General features: G+C 34.9%; 3 protein-coding genes across 7 annotated transcripts; all 3 read left to right on the forward strand.

The window, feature by feature from the left end:
- The first annotated feature begins 950 nt into the window (after nt 1-950).
- On the forward strand, nt 951-1,877 carry LOC110914945 (basic leucine zipper 43). Its single transcript, XM_022159546.2, has one exon. The coding sequence runs from the start codon at nt 1,053-1,055 to the stop codon at nt 1,686-1,688; it is 636 nt and encodes a 211-aa protein (XP_022015238.1). The 5' UTR covers nt 951-1,052; the 3' UTR covers nt 1,689-1,877.
- Nucleotides 1,878-8,780: 6,903 nt separating this feature from the next.
- Nucleotides 8,781-21,772, forward strand: LOC110914946 (protein PHYLLO, chloroplastic). Of its 5 annotated transcripts, none has more exons than XR_004883272.1 (28): nt 8,781-8,981; nt 9,063-9,266; nt 9,624-9,841; nt 10,269-10,347; nt 10,431-10,545; nt 10,682-10,776; nt 10,868-10,921; nt 11,023-11,097; nt 11,614-11,721; nt 11,907-12,101; nt 12,192-12,290; nt 12,996-13,550; nt 13,646-13,873; nt 14,395-14,700; nt 14,791-14,858; nt 14,940-15,098; nt 15,192-15,449; nt 16,185-16,302; nt 16,371-16,526; nt 17,079-17,321; nt 17,420-17,587; nt 18,487-18,630; nt 18,704-19,165; nt 19,611-19,907; nt 20,004-20,493; nt 20,559-20,666; nt 21,192-21,460; nt 21,581-21,772. XR_004883272.1 is itself a non-coding variant. In XM_035985003.1 (28 exons), exons 1-27 carry the CDS (start codon nt 8,838-8,840, stop codon nt 21,442-21,444), a joined length of 5,067 nt encoding a protein of 1,688 aa, XP_035840896.1. In that variant the 5' UTR covers nt 8,782-8,837; the 3' UTR covers nt 21,445-21,460; nt 21,581-21,772. The 5 variants fall into 5 exon arrangements, 4 of the variants coding, with proteins under 4 accessions (XP_035840897.1, XP_035840896.1, XP_035840899.1 ...); XM_035985003.1 differs by having other exon boundaries at nt 8,782-8,981; nt 20,336-20,493; XM_035985004.1 differs by lacking the exons at nt 20,559-20,666; nt 21,192-21,460; nt 21,581-21,772 and having other exon boundaries at nt 20,004-20,037; nt 20,336-20,476.
- A 2,057-nt stretch (nt 21,773-23,829) lies between these two features.
- On the forward strand, nt 23,830-24,455 carry LOC118488016 (multiple epidermal growth factor-like domains protein 10). The gene is made up of 2 exons (XM_035985007.1): nt 23,830-23,993; nt 24,099-24,455. The coding sequence occupies exons 1-2, from the start codon at nt 23,939-23,941 to the stop codon at nt 24,368-24,370; spliced, it is 327 nt and encodes a 108-aa protein (XP_035840900.1). The 5' UTR covers nt 23,830-23,938; the 3' UTR covers nt 24,371-24,455.
- The last annotated feature ends 1,885 nt before the right edge of the window (nt 24,456-26,340 follow it).

Genomic DNA, 26,340 nt, shown 5'->3' on the forward strand with positions numbered 1-26,340 from the left:
TTTCCAAACCAAACATAGGATATCATGATTGAATTTGTGTCTACAAATGAACAAGTAAAATTCTCCTTTCTGTCACTAGTGGCACATCATTGAGTGCACGATGCTTGTGCTAAATAGTAGCAAGCAAAGGTAGATGCTGACTGCTGAGGTCAAAATGATTATATGTTGGAACTTGGATAATCTTTCAATTTTCACCAACCGTAAACAACATTCTAATCAATTCTCTCCAATTCTTGACCGGATAATCTTACAAATTTCACCAACGTAAACAACATTCTAATCAATCTTCTCCGATTCTTTACTTCATTCTAAAGGTCACCTGCAATCCGCTCAGATGTGTCTGCACCCCCTGAGTGGACGAGAAAAAGGATTTCTCGGAGCAACCCCCCAGGCTCCAGACCCAGGTATGGAACTGGTTTGATGTAGTGGTTAATTCAAACCGCTCTTTGGGTTATTCCACGATACAAAAACGATGTTACTACTTTAGCTTAAAAAACCTAGAAGCCGCATTGTTCAAGTTTGTTTGTGTGTTTCAAGTAGATGTAAACAACCTAGGAGTGACACTCTTGCAATCTTGCCAGTGATGTCAAGTTTTTGTTCTTTTATCTGGAGTATATATACAAAGACTACAATCAAATGATTGACTAGCTAGACTTGTTAGTTGTGACCCAAGTGAAGTTTATCATGGTCCAAAATATTGAAATTTTCAATGGAATTAATAGATGAGGAAATTAGGGCCTACTTAAATAAAGTAGCTTTTGTATCACACACCTCCAATCACAAATAGCATACATCATACGCATTATAACATAGAAGTCATCATTCTTAAAAAGCTAATTTTGTGAAAAATCAAATAATAAACTCTTGCTATCGTAAGCCAAAGCCATTATACATGCCATTTGCTTCATATTGGCCACTTTTCACCTCCTATAAAACCCCTTCATTCCTCATCCATTCTATCCTCATCCTCTTTTTTCATCACCCTAGCTAGCTATAAACGCAATCTTCCACGATCGATATTGATTTGTAAGCGAATAAAAAACTCGAGAGCGATGGCGGGAAATTACTATTTAGCCCCTCATGAGTATGAAGACCCTTCATGTAACTTCTCAACAAACTTCACTTCATTCCCAAACGACATGTCACCTTCTGTCCATTTACTGACAACCTTACCTTATTATCATCAACCTAGTCCATATCCTCAAATACCCATGGTTGATTGCTACCCGCAATCCTCGTCTCTAAGTTACAATAACTCAAGCACTTCTGATGAAGCTGATGAGAACCAGATGAGCATCATCAATGAAAGGAAGCAAAGGAGGATGATATCAAACCGCGAGTCAGCTAGGAGGTCCCGGATGAGGAAACAGAAGCAGTTAGACGAGCTGTGTACGCAGGTTATGCGGCTCAGGCACGAGAACCATGGACTTATGGACAAGCTCAACCGCTTCTCCGAGACTCATGAACAAGTTATCCAAGAAAATGATAGGCTCAAGAAAGAAACCATGGAGCTAAGGCAGATGCTTAGTGAAGCACAACTTGCTAGAACTTACAACACTTTGAGAGATCTTGATGATGATGATGATGATCATGAGGTGGTTCTTGTTCCTTCTTGCACCACTGCTTATCTCAGGGCTCAATCCTCTAAAACTTCCACCACTAAAAACTCTTCTAATCTGCTTCATTGATTTGATTCACCAAATGGGGTGCCTTAATTATTAACTATATATGTAGTCATAAATAAATAAACTCTTTGAGCAATGTTTGCATCCCTTTTGGTTTCTTTTTTTCTTTTATTGGGTTGTTTAATTGATATTTTTTTGTTCTATTTGGTGTGGATGCAATTATATTACTATATTAGTGATTGTTTGGCGTAACTAAGCTTCCATCATTACCTTTTTAACACTATAATTTAAAGAACAGAAGCCCACTTCCACTTCAGATGCGGATAAGTGAAGCAATTTCTTAAGAAATATTCTATAAACATTTAGAAAATAAAGCTCCCTAAAGTGTGTTCATACGATATAATAATCGAACATTTTGATGATAGAACAAGGCCTAACTAACCAACATGAATATATATAATAATCTTTAGATGCCTTGTGATCTTATGCTCTAATCCATACAGCATTATACTCTCGTCTCTTCATGTCAAATGGAACAAAAGAATATTAAAAAGATACGTTTTTAAACGAATTAACTTTCAACTATTTTATTATATATGGATTCCTAATTAACGTTTTCCAGAATAATCTTTACATAAAACATTAAACCTTTCTTATTATGACATACAAAGAATATATACTGAGCAATCTTGGTACCAACTTATTAACAAATTATTTCATGCAAACTTGTGTTTAAAAAGTAATATATTTTACATGAAGAACTATTTAATTAACCGCATGCATATTACCCATGGCATTATAGCCTAGTGGTATCTTGGTGGTGGAATAAGGCTTATGACCATTAGGTCATGGGTTCGATTCCCACAAAGGGGGTTTTTCCCAGATTTATTGGGTTTCCTCCTGAATTGGTATATAGGCATTATTGCCTAGTGGAGATGGATATGATCGGGTGGTTCTGCTGGTGGCACGATGATACTCCAGTGGTCCGTCAGTGATCCAAATTTGCCGTTCAAAAAAAAAAAAAAAAAAAAAAAAAAAAAAAACTGCATGCATATCTTTCTGATCATATATTGTAGATTTATAATTGTTAGACTATTCTTTTTAGATAAATTATTTACTTTATTTTTTTGGAATATTATAGATGAAAAACTAGTTAATTAACTGCATGCATATCTTTCTGATCATATATTGTAGATTCATAATTGTTAGACCATTGTTTTTAGAGAAATTATTTACTTTATTTTTTTGGAATAATATAGATGAAGAACTAGTTAATTAACTGCATGCACATCTTGTTGATCATATATTGTAGATTTATAATTGTTAGACCATCTTTTTAGGGAAAAAATTTACTTTTTGTTTTTGGGAAAATTAAGGATATGACTATATATGTGGTGAGTACAACCTACACGTGAAAAATTGCTAAAGATATATCTAATCCTACTTATTATATATATACTTTTGAGTTAAGATTATGAGTTTAACACGGATCACCCATATACTTTATATATATACATGCACTGTGACAAAATGGCCATTTAGAATTCAAACCGGCCATACGTCAAAACCTACAACGCGAGCTATCATTGCACCAAGATAAATATATCTATTAATGATTATGCATATGCCATAAAATGGTAGCATTAGGCAGTTTGGAGTTATGTGGTGTATTTTGTCAAAGTAAATATCAAGTGAAATAGATATATATTGGTGGAGACAGGAAGCAAGGATCAGTCACATTGAAGAAGAGGGTGGGAAAGGGCCCATATATGACAAAACCTTTCTTGAATAATATTGGCAAAGCAATATAAACAGGCAATGGACAAATTGTGGTGGTAAGTGCTGGCCTATTTTTTAGTGCTCACTATAGAAAAAGAAATGGACTACCATAATAAGCAAAAACATTTTAGAAAAAAGAAGATTCCACTACATATATATAGTCACCCCTATTGTACTGTGCATATACGGTTTTCCTTTTCTTGTTTAGAGTATATGAGAAATCTTAATGGGATTTTGGCAAAAAGCATTTTTCATCAGGTGTTGTGTTGCTTCATAACACATTGCTTTGAAAAGACTTATGTGGATTGAAGCTTCATAACCCACTTTTGGATGTATTTGATTCAAAAGAAGAAAGACACGTACGCGTAGCAATTGAACGACGACGAATTAAGTTACGTCAGGAGTTAAGACTCATAAGAAATGACGGGAAACAACTCAACAGGTCGGATCATGTGTCAGACGCCATAGGTGATCTAAATTTAATTATCTTGAATCCTAATTTCGAACTCAACGATTTTCCCTAGTTTTATGAGTTTTGATTGATTTCCTTAATTAAAAGCATGAATCTTTAATTTAGAAGTTTTACTTGGTTATTTAGGAAGTAAGTTTCATAACCAGGCGAACAATTTCAATTTTCCAGCATTTTGGCTTCATTTATAATCTTTAGATTAACCTTTTTTTTTAACGACAATTTTAAATCACTGATGGACCACTAGAGTATCTTCGTGTCACTAACGAAATCACCCAATCATATTCATCTCTAGTAGACAATAATGTATATACACCAATTGAGGGGAAAATTCAATAAATTTGGAAAAACCCCCCTTAATAGCTAATACCATGGGTTTTATTCTTATTTTTGTGTTGCATTATTTTGGCAAAAAAACAAAAATGAAAAAGAAAACAACTTCATGTGTTATCTATCTTTTATTCCTTTTTGAATTCCTTTATTTTAGCAAAAGAACATTTTCTTTTTCGATTTGTTTTTTTTAGAAAAAGAGTAATGTTGAAATGTATGAAACTTTTACACAAATGGGGTTGCCGCCCTTGGCAAAGGCAACATATTCCTACATATTTGATTTTCATTTTACATTTAATTAATTTATGTTTTCTCTAATAACATGTAATTTTGTATATTTTTTAAAAAGTCTAAACAATTTTGTTTTAACATCAGATTTTTTCCGCATTTTCAAGTTATTAGAGACAACTAAACTGGAATAATGGAAGTTAAAAGGGAGAGGGAGATATAGATTGTCGCCCTTATGGAATGCGGGTTATGTAAAAGTTTCAAGATGATACCAAACACTCATTTAATATTATCAATTTCTAAGAAATCACAATTTTCATGTGTTGCTTTATAATTCATTACTTTGAAAGATGCATGTAGATTAAAGCTACATACCCACATTACTAAAAGATTGATCACTGTTCAGACTTTTCAGGTTTCATTGTTCATAGTGGATTACAGGACAAATGATCCTCCATATGTGAAAATTGTTCCCCTTAAGTGTAGTGTTCTTTTCTTATCACATAACTTGCCACTTAATTTACCGGGAAAAAAAACTAGCTAAAGCAAATTTAAGTAAGTTTTCTTTTACATCCTCTAAGCCTACTAATAAATCTACACTTATGTCCACCATAGAACTTGAACCCTCAACCACATGAGAAAGAACATCTTACCAACATACCTTGATATCGTTAAGTTACAAGCCTTTTGGTCAAGAAAGTCACAAAAGAGTAGAGTGAACCAATGAACCTTACTTTTTTCTTTCCACTACAAGTTCGAATAAATTTTAAAACTAAGGAAGATTCTAGCTTTCGGTGTCGTGTGCACGGTGAAGTTGTAGTGATGTGATTAGGCAATGATGCCGACAACAGTTAAATGACAAAGAGCTCATGGACTTGTTTTTTGTTTACCCCAGTGGAGACTTCTCGTGTAAGGCCCCAAGCCCGGGATACCTCATAATTGGATAGAAACATCAAATCATACTTCTTAAACTGCTAAATGCCATACAATCGCAATAGAAAACATCAAGTCATAGAAGTTTGAACATAAAAATCAAAGTTATAACAATCAAATTATTGGTGATAGGATGCTAGACATTAGGGTAGGGTAGTCTTCATTCCATGTCAAGTGACTTCTATCAAGCATCAAGATTTGTTTAACCTCACATGAAAATAGTCAGATTTACTTCGCTGAGTGAGTTCTAGTTTTATATTAACATTTCGTACATCATAAATCGGTAAACACGTCTTGTTTTTGGCGCGAAATGCATATGAAAACCTTACCGCTACTGCAAGAATCTTTATGAAAAGAAAACATCATACGATATCGGTTATACCATCACATTCATACAAGTCATGCATATTAATGTCTAGGATCTACAACATCAACATTGATAACTTTGGCTCTTGATCCATAACACTGCTCATAACTATGGCCCTTTGTCCATAACATTGTTATAACGCTTGTAACAACTTTAACTACTTGAACCAAAGTGTTGTTCCAAAACTCTATTACCATTCATCCTCGAGGGGACTTAGCAGATTATTCATTTCAAAACATTGAAAAATACCGTCATGTGACACTAATAGTTTTATAGGTATAAACAATTTAAAACAATTCATAAATTCATTCACATTATATCTATCGTTAGTTCATAATCGTTTCAATGAAAACATTCCTTATGTATGCATATCGGTCCAAAAACATCTAAAATGAACATCTAGAACTCACATGAACGTGTTAGCTTCCTTACTAGATATGCCAAACTACTCGACCCCTGAACACTTAGTCAATTGGTCAAAGATTTATATACAAGCTTTGTCAACTTTTTGCACAAAATTCCTTACGAAATGTGAGGCTTTTCTCGTGGAACCATCCCATGCGAAAAGTTACTTTTCACGGGGACATGGTTTTCACCTAACTAACATTTAGCGTGTATTAATACTTTCCGCTAGAACTATCGTGTTTAGTAAACTACTTTTCGTGCTTATATGCACCTGCGTAAAGTGGTGCGAAATGTACTTGTTGTAACCTAGACGAGACAATGGCGGCTGATGATGAGATCTAGGCTTGTTGAATCATCAAGATCCTAACTTTTACATTGAAAAAACATTAGAATGAACCCATAACACCATTTTCAAGCCTCAAACATATAGATAACATGTAAACTTTTACCTATTTATTTTTTTTTCTTTTTAACTTTTCTTTTGATTTTAAATAAAAGTAATAAAAATATGTATAAATCCCACCCCACCCCTATCTTCAAATTCGTTGAAGAAGAGAGTTTCTTGTGTGATTGAATTTGGTTTAGACCGAATAATTGTAGCATTGAAAACTTTTTGCCATATTTTCAAGTGTATATTCTTCTCTGATTAGGTTGAGTTCGTCTGGTGAGTGTTTCTTATGTGGCAGCGGTGGCTAAACTGTCGGGCCACCTAAACCACAGTGGTAGGGATGTGGGATTTTTTTATTGTGCTTAAATTGATGGTGGTTTTGATAGAGAACTCTTTGTTTTCTTCGGATGACTTGGTTGTCGGCGATATGGAAATGTCGGCATTAGGGTTTGAATTAGCGGTTTTTTATCAGTCAATGTACGCGTTTCTTGATCTGGGTATCTATCAATTCTAGGACTCTTTGGATGTTTCACAACAAACACATCTTTCTTGAATGCTTTTGGTTGTGTAGGTGATGCCACAATGGCGATGTCAACACTGTTCTTCCCCAGTTGTACTTCCGGTGGGATAGGTGTAGAAAGGATTGTAGTGTCAGTCTTGCTACCACAAGCACTTTTTTTTTTGTTTGGGACTGGTGAGAGATTAAGAGAAGAATAGATAAGAAAAGACTTCATAATTTTTTTTTAAATCTTCTTTTTCTTCTAGGTCTTGATCTAAAAATACCGTTTATAAAAATGAAGATGATGATAATTCCTTTGTGGATCCCAAACCAGACCCATGTGATGATGATGAACAACCTCCCTCTATTATAACATTTTCACTATAATTCATGAAAAATTGAATCATACTATATCAAAATTCAATCTTTTTCTTCCAATTGAACCTCTAATTGAATTTTGAGAAAAGAAAGGGGTATCACGAGGTGGGGCTACTGTGGGTGGCCGAGGTGGCCGGTGGACAAGGGGGTGGTGGTTTATGAGGGAGATGAGGTGCGAGTGTGTACATGCTACTCACTAAAACTTGCACACCAAGTAAAAAGACGAAATTAGCTTTAATTTAACCAAAATTTGGATATGGTTAATGAAATTGATGAAAACGACAAGATTTGAAAACCTTGAGGACCTTTTAGATGAATAATTTATGTTTTATTTTGACGACAAAGTGAGTTTGAAGTTTTACGACAAAGTGAGTTTGAAGTTTAAATAATTTATGTTTTATTTTGACGATTATTTATATATTTATTAGCAAATAGATTTGGGCCCCATCAACATCTTTTGAATCATTCCCGAGCTCAAGTTCACGTGGAACGATTTAGTTCAAGGGAGCCTTCTTACCCGATGGTGCTTCTAGAACGGAATCCATCTACCCAATGCTGGTCCTCCTTGAAGTTTGATTTCTATGGTCGATAGTGATGTAAAATTGAAGAGTATATCACTTTCTCAAAATAGGATCTGGAAATTGTGATAGACCCCTCTATTACGCAATATTGTCTATACAACAATTCAAATGAAAATCTAACAAATCTAAAAAAAAAAAAAGAAAAAACCTCTACAAAAAATAGAATCAAAGTCTCTAACCACTACACTATAGTGTCATGGGCGAAAAAGTTTTACACCTTATTAGGCCACACGGGGTGGTCCGTGATACCACCACCATCACTCGTTAAACAAGAACGGAACACCGCCGCCGCCCTAAGTTTCACGCGTTATATTATCAACGCGTTGAAAGTATCACGCGTTGAAAAGTTTGAAAATTTCGAATGTTTGGCTTCTGACGAACCTTCATTCTGACGAACCTTCATACTTGGCTGACGAACCTTCATGTTGGGCTTTTGGGTTCATTTAAATTTGGGCTTTTGGGTTTAATTGAAATTAATTGAAATAATTTTGGCTCGGGCATGAAAATTAAAATTAAAAAAATTTAAAAATTTGGGATGAAAAATTTGGGTTTAATTGAAATTAATTGTTAATTTCTAATTTTAAAATGAAAATTAAAAAAATTTTAGAGTGATAGAATTCCATCACTAGTGATACCACCCCTCCTACATTTCTATCACTAGTGATAGAATATTAAGTGATGACATGACATGATTTGATTGGATAATGAGAGTGATAGAAACTATCACTAGTAAACCACCCCTCCTCCCCTTATCTTATCAAATCTTAAACAAAATAATAATTTATCCGGTTACATGTCCGTTGCGAGAAAGAATAGTAATACAAAACCCTGAAAACCCTTTCCCTTATCCCAACCATGAATCTCCTCACCTCTTCTCCCTCTTTAATCCTCCCATTCCAAACCACCACTCTTCTTCCTCGTAAAACCACCGTCAACACCCTATCCACACGTCGTCGTTTCACACATCTCCGCCACCGCAATCATGTCCCCAATTTCAAGGTCTTAACTTAACTTCCATTTCTTCTTTTTCACTCTTAAAACTTCCTTATTATCATATAAACATTTGTTATGTATATATAGATTGTTCGATGCTCAATTCAAGAAAACGTCAACTACCTCGAAGCAGAAGAAGCTGAATTATTATTGGCTACATGCATTACGCGTACATTACATCCGGCGTTGACTTTAGAATTAGGGCTTCAAAAGATTAAAGATGCGGTTAACGAATTGAAATTGAAGTCTAAACCTAACTGTATTGCTAAAGCTGGAATGTATAGATTTCAGGTTTTCTTTTTTTTTTTAATTTTAAATTTTTTCAGAATTGTGAGATTTTTTTATTAGAAATAAATTGATGATAATTTTACTTGTTTTATGCTTGTTGTTGTAAATGTTATTAGATATTTTGATATTTGAGATAATCTTTTTGTTTAATTAAAGTTGAATTTTAATTCTAGTGATAAAGCTGGAATGCACAGATTTCAGGGTTTTTTTTTTATTTATTTATTTTATTTATTTTTTAAGAATTGTTAGATTTTTTTTATTAGAAATAAATAAATTGATGATAATTTTACTTGTTTTATGCTTGTTCTTGTAAATGTTATAAGATATTTTAATATTTGAGATAATATTTTTTATGTGCAGATTGGTGTGTCCCCTGGTTCAAAAGCATTGAGTTGGTTTTGCTGTCAAGATCCATCATTATCAGTGTTTCCTCAGTTTTTTGTTTCCACAGGGGTTGAAAACTCAACCGATAAGTTTCTATCGTTTAGTAGAACTCGTGGAGTTTTCGGAATCGGTGCTGCGGTTTACGTTAAAACTAAGTTTCGCTCTGCGTCAGCAGATCAGATCATTTTCAGAAGGTTATTACAAGTTTATAGTCACTTTTTTTAATTTGTATTACTGGATAAGGGGCGCGTTCAATATATAACCAATACTAAGTAGAGAATCGTGAGAAATATAGGCGGTTATGCGATTACATAACCACCTTATGTATCACAATGGATACATGTGTTCAGTAGCGGAACCAGAACGATTTAGTTAGGGGGTCATCATAAGCTTATATTCTATACTGGTTCAAATTAGGGGGTCCATCTCTAAGTTTGTTCTTCAAAAACTCAAAATTTATAAATAAAAATTCAAAAAGTTCTGGTGACCGGAGGGTCAACGGACCCTCTTGACCCCCCTCTGGTTCCGCCCCTGCATGTGTTGATGTGGTTCTTGCAGTTATCTACTTAAAGTTGGTTTGTATTGATCATCTCTATCTCTTGGTGATTTCAAACGTTACAGAGATCAGTCGGTTGATTCAACACATCCAACGGCTTATGGTTTAGTTGAGAATAGTTCATTTTACATGTTCATTCCTCAGGTAACTTTGTGTTCTTCAGTAAATTCCTAATGCAATAGATTCAATTTCAATCTTTTGAGTTGAGTTCTATTTTTTTTTCATAGATAGAATTAGTCGAGTCTGATGGTGTATCCATATTAACTGCAACACTAGCGTGGAATGACTCTTCCCTCTGTGCATACGAGGATGCTTTTGATGCTATTATCGATCTTACTACAGGTATACATATTGATATACACTGAAACGTACTTATAGTTATTTGCGGTTTCGAAATTGAAATACACTCGTGCTATAGGTTTTAGTTGTTTATATTAAATGCACAATTGTCATTTTTTAAAAATTTATTCTAGGTCAGTCCTTGCAATGCCCAACGCAGACAACGGCTTGAACAGAAGCGTTAGTTCTGTTCTAAGAAAGTTCAAGATGACGGTTGACGAACACGCACAAATGGTATATATATACTTTCACAACAAGTTAACCAAAAAAAAAATTGTATAAGAGTGCATTTTAATTATATACTTCAATACCACTGTTCTTGTAGGTATATAAAAATGCTCTTTTGTTAACCGACGGTCGCCTCGAGTACATGGAACTGGTATCTCTTTTTTTCTGGTAAATTTTACTTCGATTTTGCTTGGTTTTATTCTAATATTTGTGTAAATTGGGAAAAACGTCTTAAACGCCCTTATCCTGTAGGAAAATGCTTTGTTATCCTCTCGGTTCTCCCTCAGACTTTCAGCTACTGTCGCCATCTCCAATAACATGGTATTGGTATGGTAATTATATACATTTATTATTGAGTATAATGCCATATTTCGTCCCTGAGGTTTGGTCAGTTTTGCGACTTTCGTCCTAAGGTTTGTTTTTCCACATTTGGATCCAAAAGGTTTGAAATCTTGCCATTTTCATCCGGCTCGTTAACTCAATCCATTTTTCTCCGTTAAGTCGGGGGTATTTCTGTCTTTGTTGTTAACTTAAAGGGCAATTCGTTTTTTTTTTCACTTTATGTAAAAAGACTAAATACCCCTGAAAAAGACCGAATTGCCCCTTTCAGTTAACAAAAAAGACGGAAATACCCCCGACTTAACGGAGAAAAATGGATGAAGTTAACTAGCTGGATGAAAACGGCAAGATTTCAAAGCTTTTGGATCCAGATGCGAAAAAAGAAAGCTTTGGACGAAAGTCGCAAAACTTGCCAAACCTCAGAGACGAAAATGACATTTTACTCTCTCTTATTTTTCTTTGATTTCATTTTGTTTCTAAACTCTTTATTTTCTGCTTTATAAGCAGCTGGATCAGTCCCGAGATATAAGTTCTTCTTTAAAAGAATCTTCTAACATCAATACCTTGTGGGCATCACTAATGATTGAAGAATGTTATCGACTTGGTTTAACGGTGAGATTAAGTTAAACAAATTTTTTTTTTGAACGGCCAACAAACTCAATCCCGAGCACTCTCGGGGCACCCACAGGACAAACGGAGTAACCCGAGTCCACCACCAATTAAGTTAAACAAATTATCTGCTTAATTGCTTATTCACAATCTCGTTAGACATTAAACTTTATTTTTTTTTCGATCAGTATTTTTGTATAGCTCCAGGATCACGCTCCTCTCCTCTAGCCCTTGCTGCCACTAGTCATCCTATGATTAGTTGTATCGCATGCATTGATGAACGGTCACTTTCATTCCATGCTATTGGTTATGCTCGTGGCTGTCATAAACCAGCTGTCGTTATAACCTCATCTGGCACAGCAGTTTCAAATCTTTTACCTGCTGTGAGTTTACCAAATAATTGTAATATTAATATTAATTATGATCCTTCTTTTCATGTATAATATTAATATTCATAATAACATAATTTGCAGGTAGTGGAAGCTTCTCAAGATTTTTTGCCGCTTCTGTTACTCACCGCAGATCGCCCCTCTGAGCTGCTCGATACCGGAGCCAATCAAGCAATTAATCAGGTATTTTGTTTGTTTATCTCGTTTATTTAAGAAATGATTTTCTAAGAATAACATCGTGATACTAGTCAAGTCAACATTTAAAGTTGCTAGCGTGCCATCATATTGACTCGTAATCGCGTCAGAATGTCAGATTACGTTAAATGGCCTTTTTGGAAGTTGGAGGTTTTTATATAAAAATGAGTAAAATGTCATTTTCGTTCATGAGATTTGGTCAGTTTTGCGACTTTCATCCAAAGGTTTGTTCTTCCTCATCTGGAGCCAAAAGGTTTGAAATCCTGCCATTTTCATCCGGCTCGTCAACTATTATCCATTTTTTTCTGTTAAGTCAGGGGTATTTTCGTCTTTTTCTCTTTTTTTGAATACTTGTACATTATGCTAAATGATTGTAATAAAGTGAAAAAGACCGAATTGCCCTTTAAGTTAACAAAAAGACGAAAATACCCCTCACTTAACAGAGAAAAATGGATGGAGTTAACGGGCTGGATGAAAATGGCAAGATTTCAAACATTTTGGATCCAGAAGAGGAAAAACAAACCTTTGGATGAAAGTCGCAAACTGATCAAACCTCGGGGACGAAAATGGCATTTTACTCTATAAAAATACTGAAAGTTGGTTATCTTTATATGCTATCTGACGTGTTGTGTTCTACATACTAGAATACTTCTATTAAATTTTCTCGCATGATACTTTTTATCTACTTTTTAGGTTAATCATTATGGTTCATTCGTGAGGCACTTTTTCAGTCTACCCGCACCCGCTGACATTATCTCAACGAGGATGGTTCTAACCACCATTGACTCTGCCGTATATCACGCAACTTCTTCACCTTGTGGGCCCGTTCATATCAACTGTAGTTTTCGTGAACCTCTAGAAAACACACCACAAGAATGGAGTAAAAGCTGTTTAAAAGGGTTAGAATTTTGGGCATCGAGCGGTCAGCCGTTTACAAACTATATTCATTCCCATAGTTCTTTCGCACATAGCAATTTAGCAGACATCTTAGGTATAATTCAAGGGGCCGAACGAGGTTTACTACTAATTGGGGCGATTTTTAAGGAGGATGATATATATGCAGCTTTATTATTGGCTAAACATTTTAAGTGGCCGGTTATAGCCGATATTTTGTCAGGTTTAAGGTTAAGAAAATATAAAAATTCTCGTTTTAAACGTGATGACGGCATTCTTTTTGTTGATCACCTCGATCATTGTTTACTCTCTGCTGAAGTCAAACAGTGGATGAAACCAGATGTTATCGTTCAGGTATATGAGTATATCACTATATTATAGTGAATATGGTGGTCAACTTAATTTGTTTTGACTTTTTTTGATGAGTTTTATTTTTATTTTGAATGCAGATCGGAAGCCGGATAACGAGCAAGCGTATTTCACAGATGCTGCAAGATTGTTCTCCATGTTCGTATATATTAGTTGATAATCATCCTAATCGTCACGACCCCGCACATATAATAACGCATAGGATCCATAGTTCGATCAGTCAGTTTACCGATTGGGTGCTGGGATCCTGTGCGACAACGTGCATCAACAGCACATGGAGCAGTTTTCTGCGTTCGATAAACATGATGGTACCTAAAGTCAAATTTGTATTCGAGTAAAATGCCATTTTCGTCCCTGAAAAAGGTTTGTTTTTCAGCATCTGGATCCAAAAGGTTTGAAATCTTGCCATTTTCATCTAACTTGTTAACTCCATCCATTTTTCTCTGTTAAATGAGGGGCATTTTCGTCTTTTTAGACTAGTTTTTGGGATGATTAAAGGGTTTGGGTGGGGAGATAGTTAACAGAGGTAGATTTTTATTTCTTATAGTGTTTTTATTTTAATAAAAATGTTTAAAAAGACGGAAATGTCTCTCATTTAACGGAGAAAAACGGACGGAGTTAATGAGTTGGATGGAAATGGCAAGATTTCAAATCTTTTGGATCCATATGCGGAAAAACAAACCTTTGGATGAAAGTCGTAAAAGTGGACAAACCTCAGGGTCGAAATGGCATTATACTCTTTATATTCCTTAATTGCTGTTGCTTGGCTTATTAGATTTTTGACTACATTTTTGTAGGTTAACTTTGATTTTTTGGTTGATCTTTGTAGATTGACTGGGAGATTTCGTTTGTAATAAATTCAGAAAACTCATTGACTGAACCATACGTTGCACGTATAACTTCAGAAGCTCTGGATTATGGATCTACAATGTTTGTCGGAAATAGCATGCCGATACGAGATGCAGATATGTATGCAAATGGAAGTAGCGTCGGAGAATGTATACGTGGCGATGACACGGCATCAACTTCCGGATTTCCGTTTCACTGGTTCCAGGTGGCAGGGAACCGAGGAGCCAGTGGTATAGACGGTTTACTCAGTACAGTTGTCGGTTTTGCTGTCGGCCACAACAAAAGAGTATCTGATTTATTCCTTTGAAGTTAAACTTAATGAAATAAGCAATAAATGATTAATGATTATATAATGTTTTTAACATTTTGAATTCAGGTTGTTTGTTTGATCGGAGACGTCTCTTTTTTGCATGATACCAATGGATTGGCGCTTCTGAAACAGAGGTACAACTTAAATATGTTGGATTTGTGTTTTATTATTAATCAAGGGTCCCCTGTTTGATCTTTTGTTTATTTCTTCTGAAGGATTTCACGGAAACCGATTACCATAATTGTGGTTAACAACCACGGGGGTGCCATTTTTAGTCTTCTACCTATCGCCAATACGGCTGAAGAAGAAATATTAAATAAATATTTTTACACGTCTCACAACGTCGGGATTCAGAACCTATGTTCTGCGCACACGTAAGACTCTTAAGTAAGGTGTAGTTATCAGTATTTATACTATTTATTTCATTTTCTGATTACTGACATGTGCATAAATTGATCATCATGAAGTGTGAAGCATGTACATGTCCATACAAAAGACGAACTGCAAAACGCTTTAATAAAAAGTCAATGTGAAGAGGTTGACTGTGTCATAGAAGTTGAAAGTTCCATCGATGCCAATGCAAACTTCCACAGTAATTTGAGACAATTCGCATGTCGAGCAGCAAGTCATGCTTTTTCCACCATTTCACGCCTTTCGGTTCTTAATTCTTTCTCACAAGGTTCCTTGTCTATTAAAATTTGCAAATTGGAGACCTTCCAGTACAGGTCAGTTCTTGATTTATATATATTTTTATAATTTATAACCAGGGGTGTGCGCGCACGATGCGGCGGGAAACATAATCACTGAATCACCTAACTTGCGACCTTTTTAAATAAATAAAAAACTATAACAATACCATACTCGAATTAAAAGGGAATAAAATGCTAGTTTTTACAATGTAATTTTTTTTCAAAGAATATTAACGTATGAAAAAGTTATAGCCGTTTAAAAATCGTGGGAGAATTTGGTTTAAGAGTCAACAGTGTGTTTTAAAGAATCGTACCGTATATTTTTTAAAACTTGTAATTACTTAAAGTCTTAAAATGATGTAAACTTACCTTCTTCTCCTCCTTGTATGTATTATATACTCGAGTAAAGTACATGGACGGTCCCTGTGGTTAACCAAAATTTTGGATTTAGTCCTTAGCTTCCCGAAAGTACACTGATGGTCCTTGTGGTTTGCACTTTGTAACACATTTAGTACCAACTTTTGCCAAAAGTACATGGATGGTCCCTGTGGTTTGCACTTTGTAACGCATTCAGTCCCCAACTTTTGCCAAAGTACATGGGTGGTCCCTGTGGCTTGCACTTTGTAACGCATTTAGTCACTAAAAGTTTGGGACTAAATACGTTACAAAGTGCAAACCACAGGGACCATCCGTGTACTCTTGGAAAGCTAGGGACTAAAAAGGATTTATAAAAGTTTACTACTATATGCTGATTTTTTTTTGTTATAACAGAATTCGACTTTCCGCTCCACTGACCACGACTCCTGTCGGTAATCTCCAGTCCGAACATTACCGAGAAGGCTTTGTGCTAACTTTGTATCTTGAAGATGGAAGCACAGGGATCGGGGAGGTAAATTCATCTTATTTTTTGAATTTTATTTTATTTGTAAAGTTGTTAAAAGTAGTTATCGTGTACAGGTTGCACCACTCGGAAATCACACGGAAAATCTGTTGGACGTAAAGGAGCAACTTCGGTTTCTTGCTCATGTTATCGAAGGAGCTCCCGTATATTCATCCCTTCCTCTTCTAAAGGGATCATTCACTAATTGGATATCAACCAATTTAGGAATCCCAGTATGTGCAACCACTTTTTATCATGCATTTATCGTATTGAATATTAGAGTAAAATGCCATTTTCGTCCCTGAGGTTTGGCTCGTTTTGCGACTTTTGTCCAAAGGCTTGTTTTTCCGCATCTAGATCCAAAACTCCAAAAGGTTTGAAATCTTGTCATTTTCATCCAACTCGTTAACTCCATCCATTTTTAACAATAAGTCAAGGGGTATTTTTGTCTTTTGATACATTTTTCTGATGATTAAAGGGTTTGGGTGGGAAGAAAGTCATAGTCAACAGAGTGTGGATCTTTATTTTTATAGTGTTTTTTTATTTTAATAAAAAATGTCTAGAAATACGAAAAACACCCCTAACTTAACGTTAAAAACTAGATGGAGTTAACGAGTTTGATGAAAACGACAAGATTTCACCGGAAAAACAAACCTTTGGACGAAAGTCGCAAAACTGGCCAAACCTCTTGGACGAAAAAGGCATTTTACTCTAAATATTAACAACCATAAATATTTTTTAGTTTGTGGAAGTCTTAGAATCGTTTAATTTGCCTGATATGCCAGCCGGATTCACTTCTTCCCAGTGTTAGATGTGGTTTGGAGATGGCCATTTTAAACGCTATCGCTGCCACAGAAGGTTCCACCATGTTAAATTTACTTCATCCGTATTCCCCTAAAGACGAATTTTCTACTAAGTCATTAAATGTTAAAATATGCGCACTTATTGACTCTGACGGGACTCCTGAAGAAGTAGCTTATCTTGCAACTACACTCGTTGAAGAGGGATTTACCGCAATCAAACTAAAAGTGAGTAAAGCTTTGTTCTTGATTCCGTCTAATGGAATTCCATTATGAAACCATATATTAATTATTAAGTAATGGTTTATAATATTTTATACTCACAGGTAGCACGCCGATCCAATCCCGTTGAAGATGCTATTGTCGTACAAGAAATAAGGAAGAAAATTGGTTTCCAAGTTCAACTTCGTGCTGATGCAAACCGAAAATGGTCATTTGATCAGGCTCTTCAGTTTGGCTCTAATGTGAAAGACTGTGCGCTACAGTATATTGAGGTATCCTTTATAGTACAGGTGGCAAAATGAGTGGGTAAGACAGGTTGGGTTAACGGGTCAAAACTAGAGCCGTAAACGAACCGGGCATTCAACAAACAGTTCGTGAACCTTCAGCAGGAAGTTCGTTTGTGTTTGTTCGTTTAATAAATGAACGATCATGAACAAAAACATCCGTTTGTTTAGTTAAATGAATAAACATGAACAGAGGCCGCATTCGTTCATTTATGTTCGTGAACGTTCGGTAACGTGTTCGCTTATGTCCGTTTGTGTTCGATAGTTCAGTAGTGTTTTTAATTATTATATTTATTTAAATATCTTTAAAGTTCCGACAAATAAAATATTTAATAAGTATCAGTTTATTATATGTTCAGTTCCTTAACGCTTGTTTGTGCTCGTTTGTTTTCATTGTGTTTATGAACATTAGCTTGTGTTCATGATCTCGCTCATTTGCGTTTGTCACCTGAAATTAACAAATGAACACGAACACATTCATTTCCTTAACGAACGAACATGGACAAAAAATCTCGTTCGGTAAGTGTTCATGAACAGTTCGTGAGCACATATTTTCCTTAACAAACGAACACGAAAGTTAGTGTGTCAAACATGATACCAAAATTATATTGTTTGAATAAAATGGTATAATAGGTTTTTATTCATTAAACGTACACATTGGGGAGACTTCCAACCCGTTTTCTTTATAGCTAGGTTTAGTCATTTTGCCTGCTAGAGACTAGACATAGCCAATGTGACCCGTTCATAAGTAAACGGGTTGAAGTTGTCACATCCACTCTATACTATATGTATGTACATGTGTATATTTAAGCTCTATAAAGAATTCCTTAAGTATAACATATGTTTATAATCACAACTACTTAATTAATGAACTTGCTAAACATCAGGAACCCGTGAACGATGAAGATGATATAATTAAGTTCTGTGAAGAAAGCGGCTTGCCTGTAGCCCTGGATGAAACTATCGATAAACTTCGAGAAAATCCTCTTAAAACGCTTGCTAGGTTCAAACACAGTGGAATTGTTGCAGTTGTAAGTAGTTGACACCTTAAAATCTTCTTACGTATATTTTATCATTTTAAATCTGATAAACTCTTATTTCTAGGTTATAAAACCAAGCTTTGTTGGTGGATTTGAAAAGGCTGCATTAATCGCAAGGTGGGCTCAGCAGCAGGGAAAAATGGCGGTCGTCAGTGCGGCATTCGAAAGCGGATTCGCCTTGTCAGCATACGTTCAGTTTTCGTGTTTTCTTGAAATGCAAAATGCAGAATTATGCAAAATAACGAAGAATGAGCCTGCATCACCTGTGGCTCATGGTCTTGGAACATACAAGTGGCTCAAAGAAGATGTAACCACTGAGCCGTTTTGTGTACGTCGTGGTGCAGTCGATGGCTTCATGGAAGCATCTGTTTTCGATGCTGGTCAAACTTTGGTCAACTTTAATATCAATCAGAGTTCCATAGTCCAAAGTTTTAAAGCGGAAGAAGTACGGAATTATCAGTTAAAAGTGGACGTAGGTGGTGTAACATTTTCAATAAACGTGCTAGAGCTTGGAGACGAAAAAAATGTAAAAAACGTTAACTTTTTTGTGTGTAAATTTCTAAACTATTAGCAGAGTAAAATGTCATTTTTGTCCCTAAGATTTGGCCAATTTTGTGACATTATGTGTTAGGTTAAGTCGGATTTTTTTTCGTCTTTTTTGTTAACTTAATAGGCAATTCAGTCTTTTTCACTTAAGGACTCGCTTGTACATTATGCTAAATGCTTGTACATAAAGTGAAAAAGACCGAATTGCCCTTTAAGTTCACAAAAATTGATGGAGTTAACGGGGAAAAAATGGATGGAGTTAACGGGCCGAATGAAAATAACAAGATTCAAACCTTTTGGATCCAGATGCGGAAAAACAAACCTTTGGACGAAAGTCGCAAAATTGGCCAGACTTCAGGGACGAAAATGGCATTTCACTCTTATTAGTATTTTGATGGTTTTTGATGTATTATATATGGATGCAGGATAACGTTGTTGTATTTCTTCACGGCTTCCTCGGGACTAGTGAAGACTGGATTCCGATCATGAAGGCCATGTCAGCATCATCAAGATGCATTGCATTTGACCTTCCCGGTCACGGGGGTTCAAAGATGCATCCCAATGATGACGTGGACCGGGGATCCAACTTGTCAATGAAGGTAGTTGCGGACATGCTACACAAGCTGCTTTGTATTCTAACCACTAGTAGTAAAGTCACGGTTGTTGGATACTCCATGGGCGCACGGATCGCTTTATACATCGCTTTGAGATGCAACGATATGGTACATACAAAGATATATGTATATCATACAAAGATATATGTTTCTTCTCATGTGGCATTTTGTGATTATATTCGTTAATTGGTGTTTATATCATAGTTGTTAATGGCGAATAGCGACAAATAGCGATAAGGTACATATATGCTGCATGGCGAATAACGATAAATAGCGGTACACTAGAATTTTTTTTTATGTATATTATATCAAAATACCCTGGTATATACGCTATTTTACATGTATATTTAACAAAAGCCTAAAATCCAACTCTTTTACCGCTGTATTTAATCACTATTTATATTTAAAAATAAAAATATAAAAAGTAACAGAAATCCTACTATTTATGGCTACATACCCTGTAGCGACCTTCGACCTATACGCAACGCTATTTCGCTATAGCGACTGCTATCGACAATTACGCTTTATATTTGAAGGTAAAAGGAGCGGTTTTATTATCTGGAAGCCCGGGATTAGATGATGAGGTAAAAAGAAAAGTTCGCAGTGTTAAAGATGATTCTCTAGCTTGTGCCATTGTTTCATATGGATTGGATTTATTCATAGAGACATGGTATTCCGGGGCGCTATGGAGAAGGTAGTTCACAATTTTTCCATTTTATCGTCTTTCTTATTGTGATTGTAACTTAATCCATCATGCAGCTTAAAGAGCCATCCTCAGTTCAATCAAATAGTTGCTAGTCGCATGAAGCATGATGACGTGGAAGCACTTGCAAAAGCTTTGTCCGACCTTAGTACCGGAAGACAACCGTATGTTCGTTTATTCATTTATTACTTTTGTGAATATATAGGGTTGAGTTCATTTCAGAACTCTAAATAACTACAGAACTTTCAGAACTCCTAATAAACAATCATTTTACATATAATTTTTTTTTGTATTTAGGATCTTTTTATCATCTATTATATGTATTTCTTTGATTACATACATGTTAAAAGTAGTTTACATATGTTTAATTGCCTAAATTATATATATGTGTCATAACTAATTACATATATGTAAAAAAACTAGTTTACATATGTGTAATTATAAAATTACATATAAAAAATGATAAAATTACTCTTAACATGTATGTAATCGTAAAAATACACATAATAAATGATAAAATTATCCTAAACATAAAAATATATAAATAAAAAGATTGTTTATTAGGAGTTCTGCTAGTTCTGTAAATATTTATGGTTCTGAAATGATCCTGGCCCTATAAAAGAATTGTATAGATTATTTTGCTATGACTAATTATTAATTACTCATATACATGGTATTTTATATAATAGGTCTTTGTGGGAAGATCTAAAGCATAATAAAATTCCACTTCTGCTTATTGTTGGTGATAGAGATGAGAAATTTAAAAAGATTTGTCAAAGTATGTGGTCAAAACTTGAGGAGGGTAAAGATGACTCAGTCAAACATGTTCATAAAATGGTCAAGATTCCTGATAGTGGGCATGCTGTTCATATAGAGAATCCACTTCATGTTATCAACTCAATAAGTGAATTTGTTTCAAGACTGGATGTGATTGATTCATAATATTCTGCTATATCAGGTGTGGGGATTCTTTTAAAGTGTACTTTTCACCGCGAAATGACTAATGTATGAGTCTACAAGTTATAAAATACGTTCGCATCTAATGTTTTTAAGTTTATATGCTTTTTGTGTTTTACAGAAGGTTTTTGCCTTTTTGGAACTGGACTGGCTGGTCAGCCCGGGAACCGGGCATTCAACTAGTTTGATTTTTGGAACGTTGGCCGTCGTTCATAAAATTCTAAAGCAATTTTATGCAAGTGTGTAAACATGTTAAACGTCCGAACTATTGTATGATTCACATTGTAGTAAAACACATACCAATTGTCTGCTCTTTGCACAGAATCTGCGCGAGCAGTGCCGATCACACATCTTTGTATCTTGGTGAATTGCACAATTACACCGAGATGACGTAACAAAGACATAGCATGATTGTAAATCCGACAGTGTTTCGACCCTAACTCCTAAGTATACATAGGGACCCAGAGGTCTGTCTTATAAGGTATACCAGATATTAAAAGTATAAATACCACTGAATATATCCACCATATATTGCATGTATTTATAATTGAATACCTGCCTTCAAACCAGCAGCCATGGCTTTTCGTAGCATCACTCAAACCATAACCTATGACTCGATATCCTCCTAGTATCATGTCCAGTATGATGGCAAAACAATCGAGACCTGTCATCAACAGAGTAACTGTCACCGAGAAATGGGACGATGAAATCCTCTTGGCTCATGCCAATGGCCTGATGGTGGTGGTAAGGCTCAATGTCGAATGGCGACCCCACCCTATCCTGTCCATGAGTAATAAATCTGCCACCGACATTGGTAACGGAGAAGTGGACCGGAAGGTTTGATAGGCTGGGTTTGATGTAGGACAAGTCTCATACGTTACAATGGTTTCAGTCCATAAAAATCGATACTCTTGAAGGGCCAACGTCCTCGTTGGTCACGCCCACGTTGATCATGGCTGGTTCTCTCCAGACCACCACTCCGAGTTTGGCTTTGATACCAATGTTACATACCAAACAAGAGAACTCAATTCAAAAGACAAGTCTGGTAAGTGAGAGAGCCTATTTGGTATATAAACAGCTCATTGATTGCCGATACAACCGAGGTGAGACAAGTCTCATACCTTACAATGGTTTCAGTCCATAACAAGTAGAGTACCCATGTCTTGATGCTTGTAGGGTTTTTCTTGAAGATTAAATTAATGGTTTTAGAAAGGAGGATTTTGGAAATGAAAACTTTTAAACGATATTGGTTAGAAACCAAAAGAAAATAACAAAAAAGCTTAGTAACAGTAATAATAAAAAGGAAATTAGAAAATGGAAATTAAAACCGACTTGATAAAACAGAGTCAAAAATAAAACTTGAAAAAAATAATTAAATTATATTTAAAATGTTTTTATTAAAAATGTAAAAGTTAAATTAAACATTAATCCACTCTAAAACATTATAGTCAGTTTTTAGTAAAACTTAATTAATGTTATATAGGGTGTAAATGAAAGGGTTGTTCATTATTGTTTGGTTTAGTTCTCTCTCTCTGTTTTTTTAAACATATGTGTGCTGGATACAAGTAAATAATAAATTTTTATTTTGCATAAAAGTTAAAAGATGAGACAAAAATAACTGATTTTTTTGAATCTGTAGATTTAATGCATATAATATAGTTGTTAAAGCATACAAGACTAGATAAAAATAACTGATAGAACTCCCTTAGTTAACCTTGTTCGTACGTTTTTAGATTGGTAGGGAACATGACGATCACACTTTTGGAGAGGCATCAACAAGAATGTTGTGTGTTTGTCTTCCAGCAATTCATATCATTTACAATGGTTGTTAATCTCTGAAAATATGTATAATAGAGAAACTTTTTAACGGCTTATGATGGTGCAAATTATCTACATCAACTCATCGCAAACCCCCCCTCCCCCCCTTATTGGGACCTCGGTCCCACTAAGATCAGACGGTCGTTCATTACAACAGGGCCCACACTGGTATAGAGAGTGACACAACGTTTAACCGGAGAAAACACCATAAAGACCTCCTAGCCAGTTGAGTGCCCCCACCCAAAGTGCAATGGTGGGACTCGAACCCGAGTCTTAGGGAAAAAACCAGGATGCCTCAACCATGTTACCAGATAGTTTTTTTTTTTTTTTTTTTTTTTTTTTTTTTTTTTCAAATTTAGATCATTCATCTATAAGATATAATACACATATAAATTAAGTAGTGTAAATTTTGGTATTAATAATTAATAAATATGATGGTCAACCAGATTTGGTGTGAGCATATATATATATATATATATATGATATATGTTTTTGACCACTATTAATTACAATTAAAAATAAAAAATAATAAAACCAAACGTATATTTTCTTAAATCAGTGCGTTTCATTTCCACTAGCCAATGCAGTCAAGTTGTGTTTATATATAAATATAATGTAAGTTAAAACCTTTGCAACATACAAATTGAAGTTAAAGATCCTTATGGAGTACCTTCACATCAAGATTGGTCTCTTAACCTTCTTCTTAATCTGCCAAGGTAGATATATAACTCTAGCTTTCTCTTTCATTTTTTTATTTTTTTTTGTGTTTTAACAACGGTATTTTTTTTAATTAATGATCTTTATTATTTTTCTTTTTGCAGCATGGCCAGGAAGCTCATCAAAACTTGAGTATTGCAAGACATTTTGTGGAACACAAGATGCGTTTTGTGACAGCCGGAATGGCAATTGCGTGTGTAATCCAGGAATCGTAGACGCATCACCACCACATGTACCAGTTGGTATTAACCGAAGATCCTTGTCATCGCAATGCCAAAACGATGATATGTGCAAAAACTATTGGTGTCATCGCGATGATTCTTATTGTGACGATGGTGCTTGCATTTGCCATCCATGTGGCCCAAGAGGCCTCTAAATAGATGTTGTTTCCTCTTTGATTTTATTATACATGATTACATTTTCTTCTATGTGTTCATGTCACATTTCTTTGAATAACAATGCGGAACATTTGATCATTCTTACGTTTCTTGTTATATCATACAAGCAAAAGTGAACGGTTGATAGTTATATTGTGTCTTTTATAAACATTCCTTATAATTGTTTTCTATTATGAGGGGTGGCTCGAATTTATAAAAAAATAAATTGGTGATTATGGTCCCAACTTTTCTTGATTATATACTAAAATTGTACCGTTGTATGTTCACAAAGTAAGCCGGACATATCACACATGTAAGCCAAATGTATATAAAGAAAAGGTTGTGGCCTAAATTATATCGGCATTTATATAATTATATTAGTATATTACTAATATATACTTGTTTGCTAATCTCAAATCTTCAGCTTAGCTTACACTATATTAGTTTTTGGAGAGTAGGATATACAGAGTATGCAACTAATTAAAGGATAATTATAGAACAAATAGAATGGTACTAACATTTGTTTTTGAAAATCCCAACGTGTATACCCAATAGGTTAGTACCTGATAGATACCCAACGGGAATTAGGCCGGGTACGGAACACTGTTTTACAATCGGGTATCGGGTTGGGATTACCAAAACCCGTCCCAAACCCGCCCCATTGTCATCCCTAGTACTAAAGTCTCATCGAATATCTTGGTAAAATTTGGAGTTGTGTTTCTCCAAATGTGGGCTATATTCAAATTCAAATTCCTATTTGTTAAAAAAAGGCTTGATGCAAACGACAAAATACAAAGTTTTTTTTTTAACAAATGTGGGCTATCCTTAGGGATTCATAACCGAAATAATCAATCTCTAGTTATTTTGAAGCACTCTATAAGTGTTGTTTGAAGCAGTGTATGATATAAAAAAAAAAATCGATTGTATAGTTAGTTGGTTCAAATTGAGAGATTGATGTATAGTTAGTTGGTTCAAAAAATCGATGCATACGACTGCCAGTATTGTTAATCAAGGAAAGACTAAAAGTTGTACAAGATCAACAACTAGATCAAGTGATGTTGGAGCTGTCTCTATGGAAGGACAATGATTTCGATTATGGGAGAAATGAAGCCCGCGATACATTCCAACAAAAGGACGGAAAACAAAAGGCTAGCTTATGTAATAACGGAGGGTATTAATGTTAAGATTGACGTGATTGCTTACTATTTGAAGCTTGCTCAGTTATAAATGTGACGCGTAACCCTTTTTATGTGTCACATTTGAGATAATAACTGTTGAAGAGCCGATTACAAATGTCACATGTGGAGTTGTGGACATACAAGGGGCCTATAACCTATATTTTTTTAAGAAAAGTACCCCGAGCTATTTTGCTCATTCTCATTTTCAAGGACAAAGTAGTAAATTTTTCTGAACGGCAAACCGCTTTATATCTATATATAAAGAGCCAGCAAGCCGCTGAAAAGCTTACAAAAAAGGAAAACGAAAGAAACAACGATTACAAGAGACTCAAACATCCAAATTTAACCAACTTTCCCAAGACAAGCCTGAAAGTTTGGTGCGATGTTAATTCACAAAAATGAGTCTTCCTTTATTCAAGGACAAAGTAGTTAGTAAGGGTTCAAGGACAAAGTTGTTAGTAAGGGGAAGCCGTTAGAATAAAATTGTAGATACTTACGGAATTTGGTAAAATAACTAGTGGAGGGTTAAGGCTGACAAAACCTAGAAGTTGAGGGATCTAGTTGTCTAGTTGAACATTAATGAAAAATGCTATTATTACACACCGTTTGGTTGAAGGAATCAAAGGAAAACGCTTAAAATGTGTTTTTAAAGATTTTTTAATTGTTTATGTTTTATTAAGTTGGGAACTAATTAAAGGGCCTTAAAGACAATTTTTTTAATTGCTTATGTTATATTAAGTTGGGAATTAACTAAAAGGCCTTAAAGACAATTTTTTTAATTGTTTATGTTA

This window comes from Helianthus annuus, chromosome 16 (assembly GCF_002127325.2).
Source record: "Helianthus annuus cultivar XRQ/B chromosome 16, HanXRQr2.0-SUNRISE, whole genome shotgun sequence".
In the NCBI taxonomy this organism is placed as follows: domain Eukaryota; kingdom Viridiplantae; phylum Streptophyta; class Magnoliopsida; order Asterales; family Asteraceae; genus Helianthus; species Helianthus annuus.

Bases quoted from the DNA above. Each gene is read 5' to 3' on its own strand.
- LOC118488016 (XM_035985007.1), top strand. From the start codon at position 23,939: ATGGAGTACCTTCACATCAAGATTGGTCTCTTAACCTTCTTCTTAATC. The intron at 23,994-24,098 runs GTAGATATATAA...TTCTTTTTGCAG, and splicing joins CTTCTTCTTAATCTGCCAAG to CATGGCCAGGAAGCTCATCA.
- LOC110914946 (XM_035985003.1), top strand. From the start codon at position 8,838: ATGAATCTCCTCACCTCTTCTCCCTCTTTAATCCTCCCATTCCAAACC. The intron at 10,922-11,022 runs GTATCTCTTTTT...CTTATCCTGTAG, and splicing joins GCCTCGAGTACATGGAACTG to GAAAATGCTTTGTTATCCTC. The intron at 11,722-11,906 runs GTGAGATTAAGT...TTTTTCGATCAG, and splicing joins GTTATCGACTTGGTTTAACG to TATTTTTGTATAGCTCCAGG.
- LOC110914945 (XM_022159546.2), top strand. From the start codon at position 1,053: ATGGCGGGAAATTACTATTTAGCCCCTCATGAGTATGAAGACCCTTCA.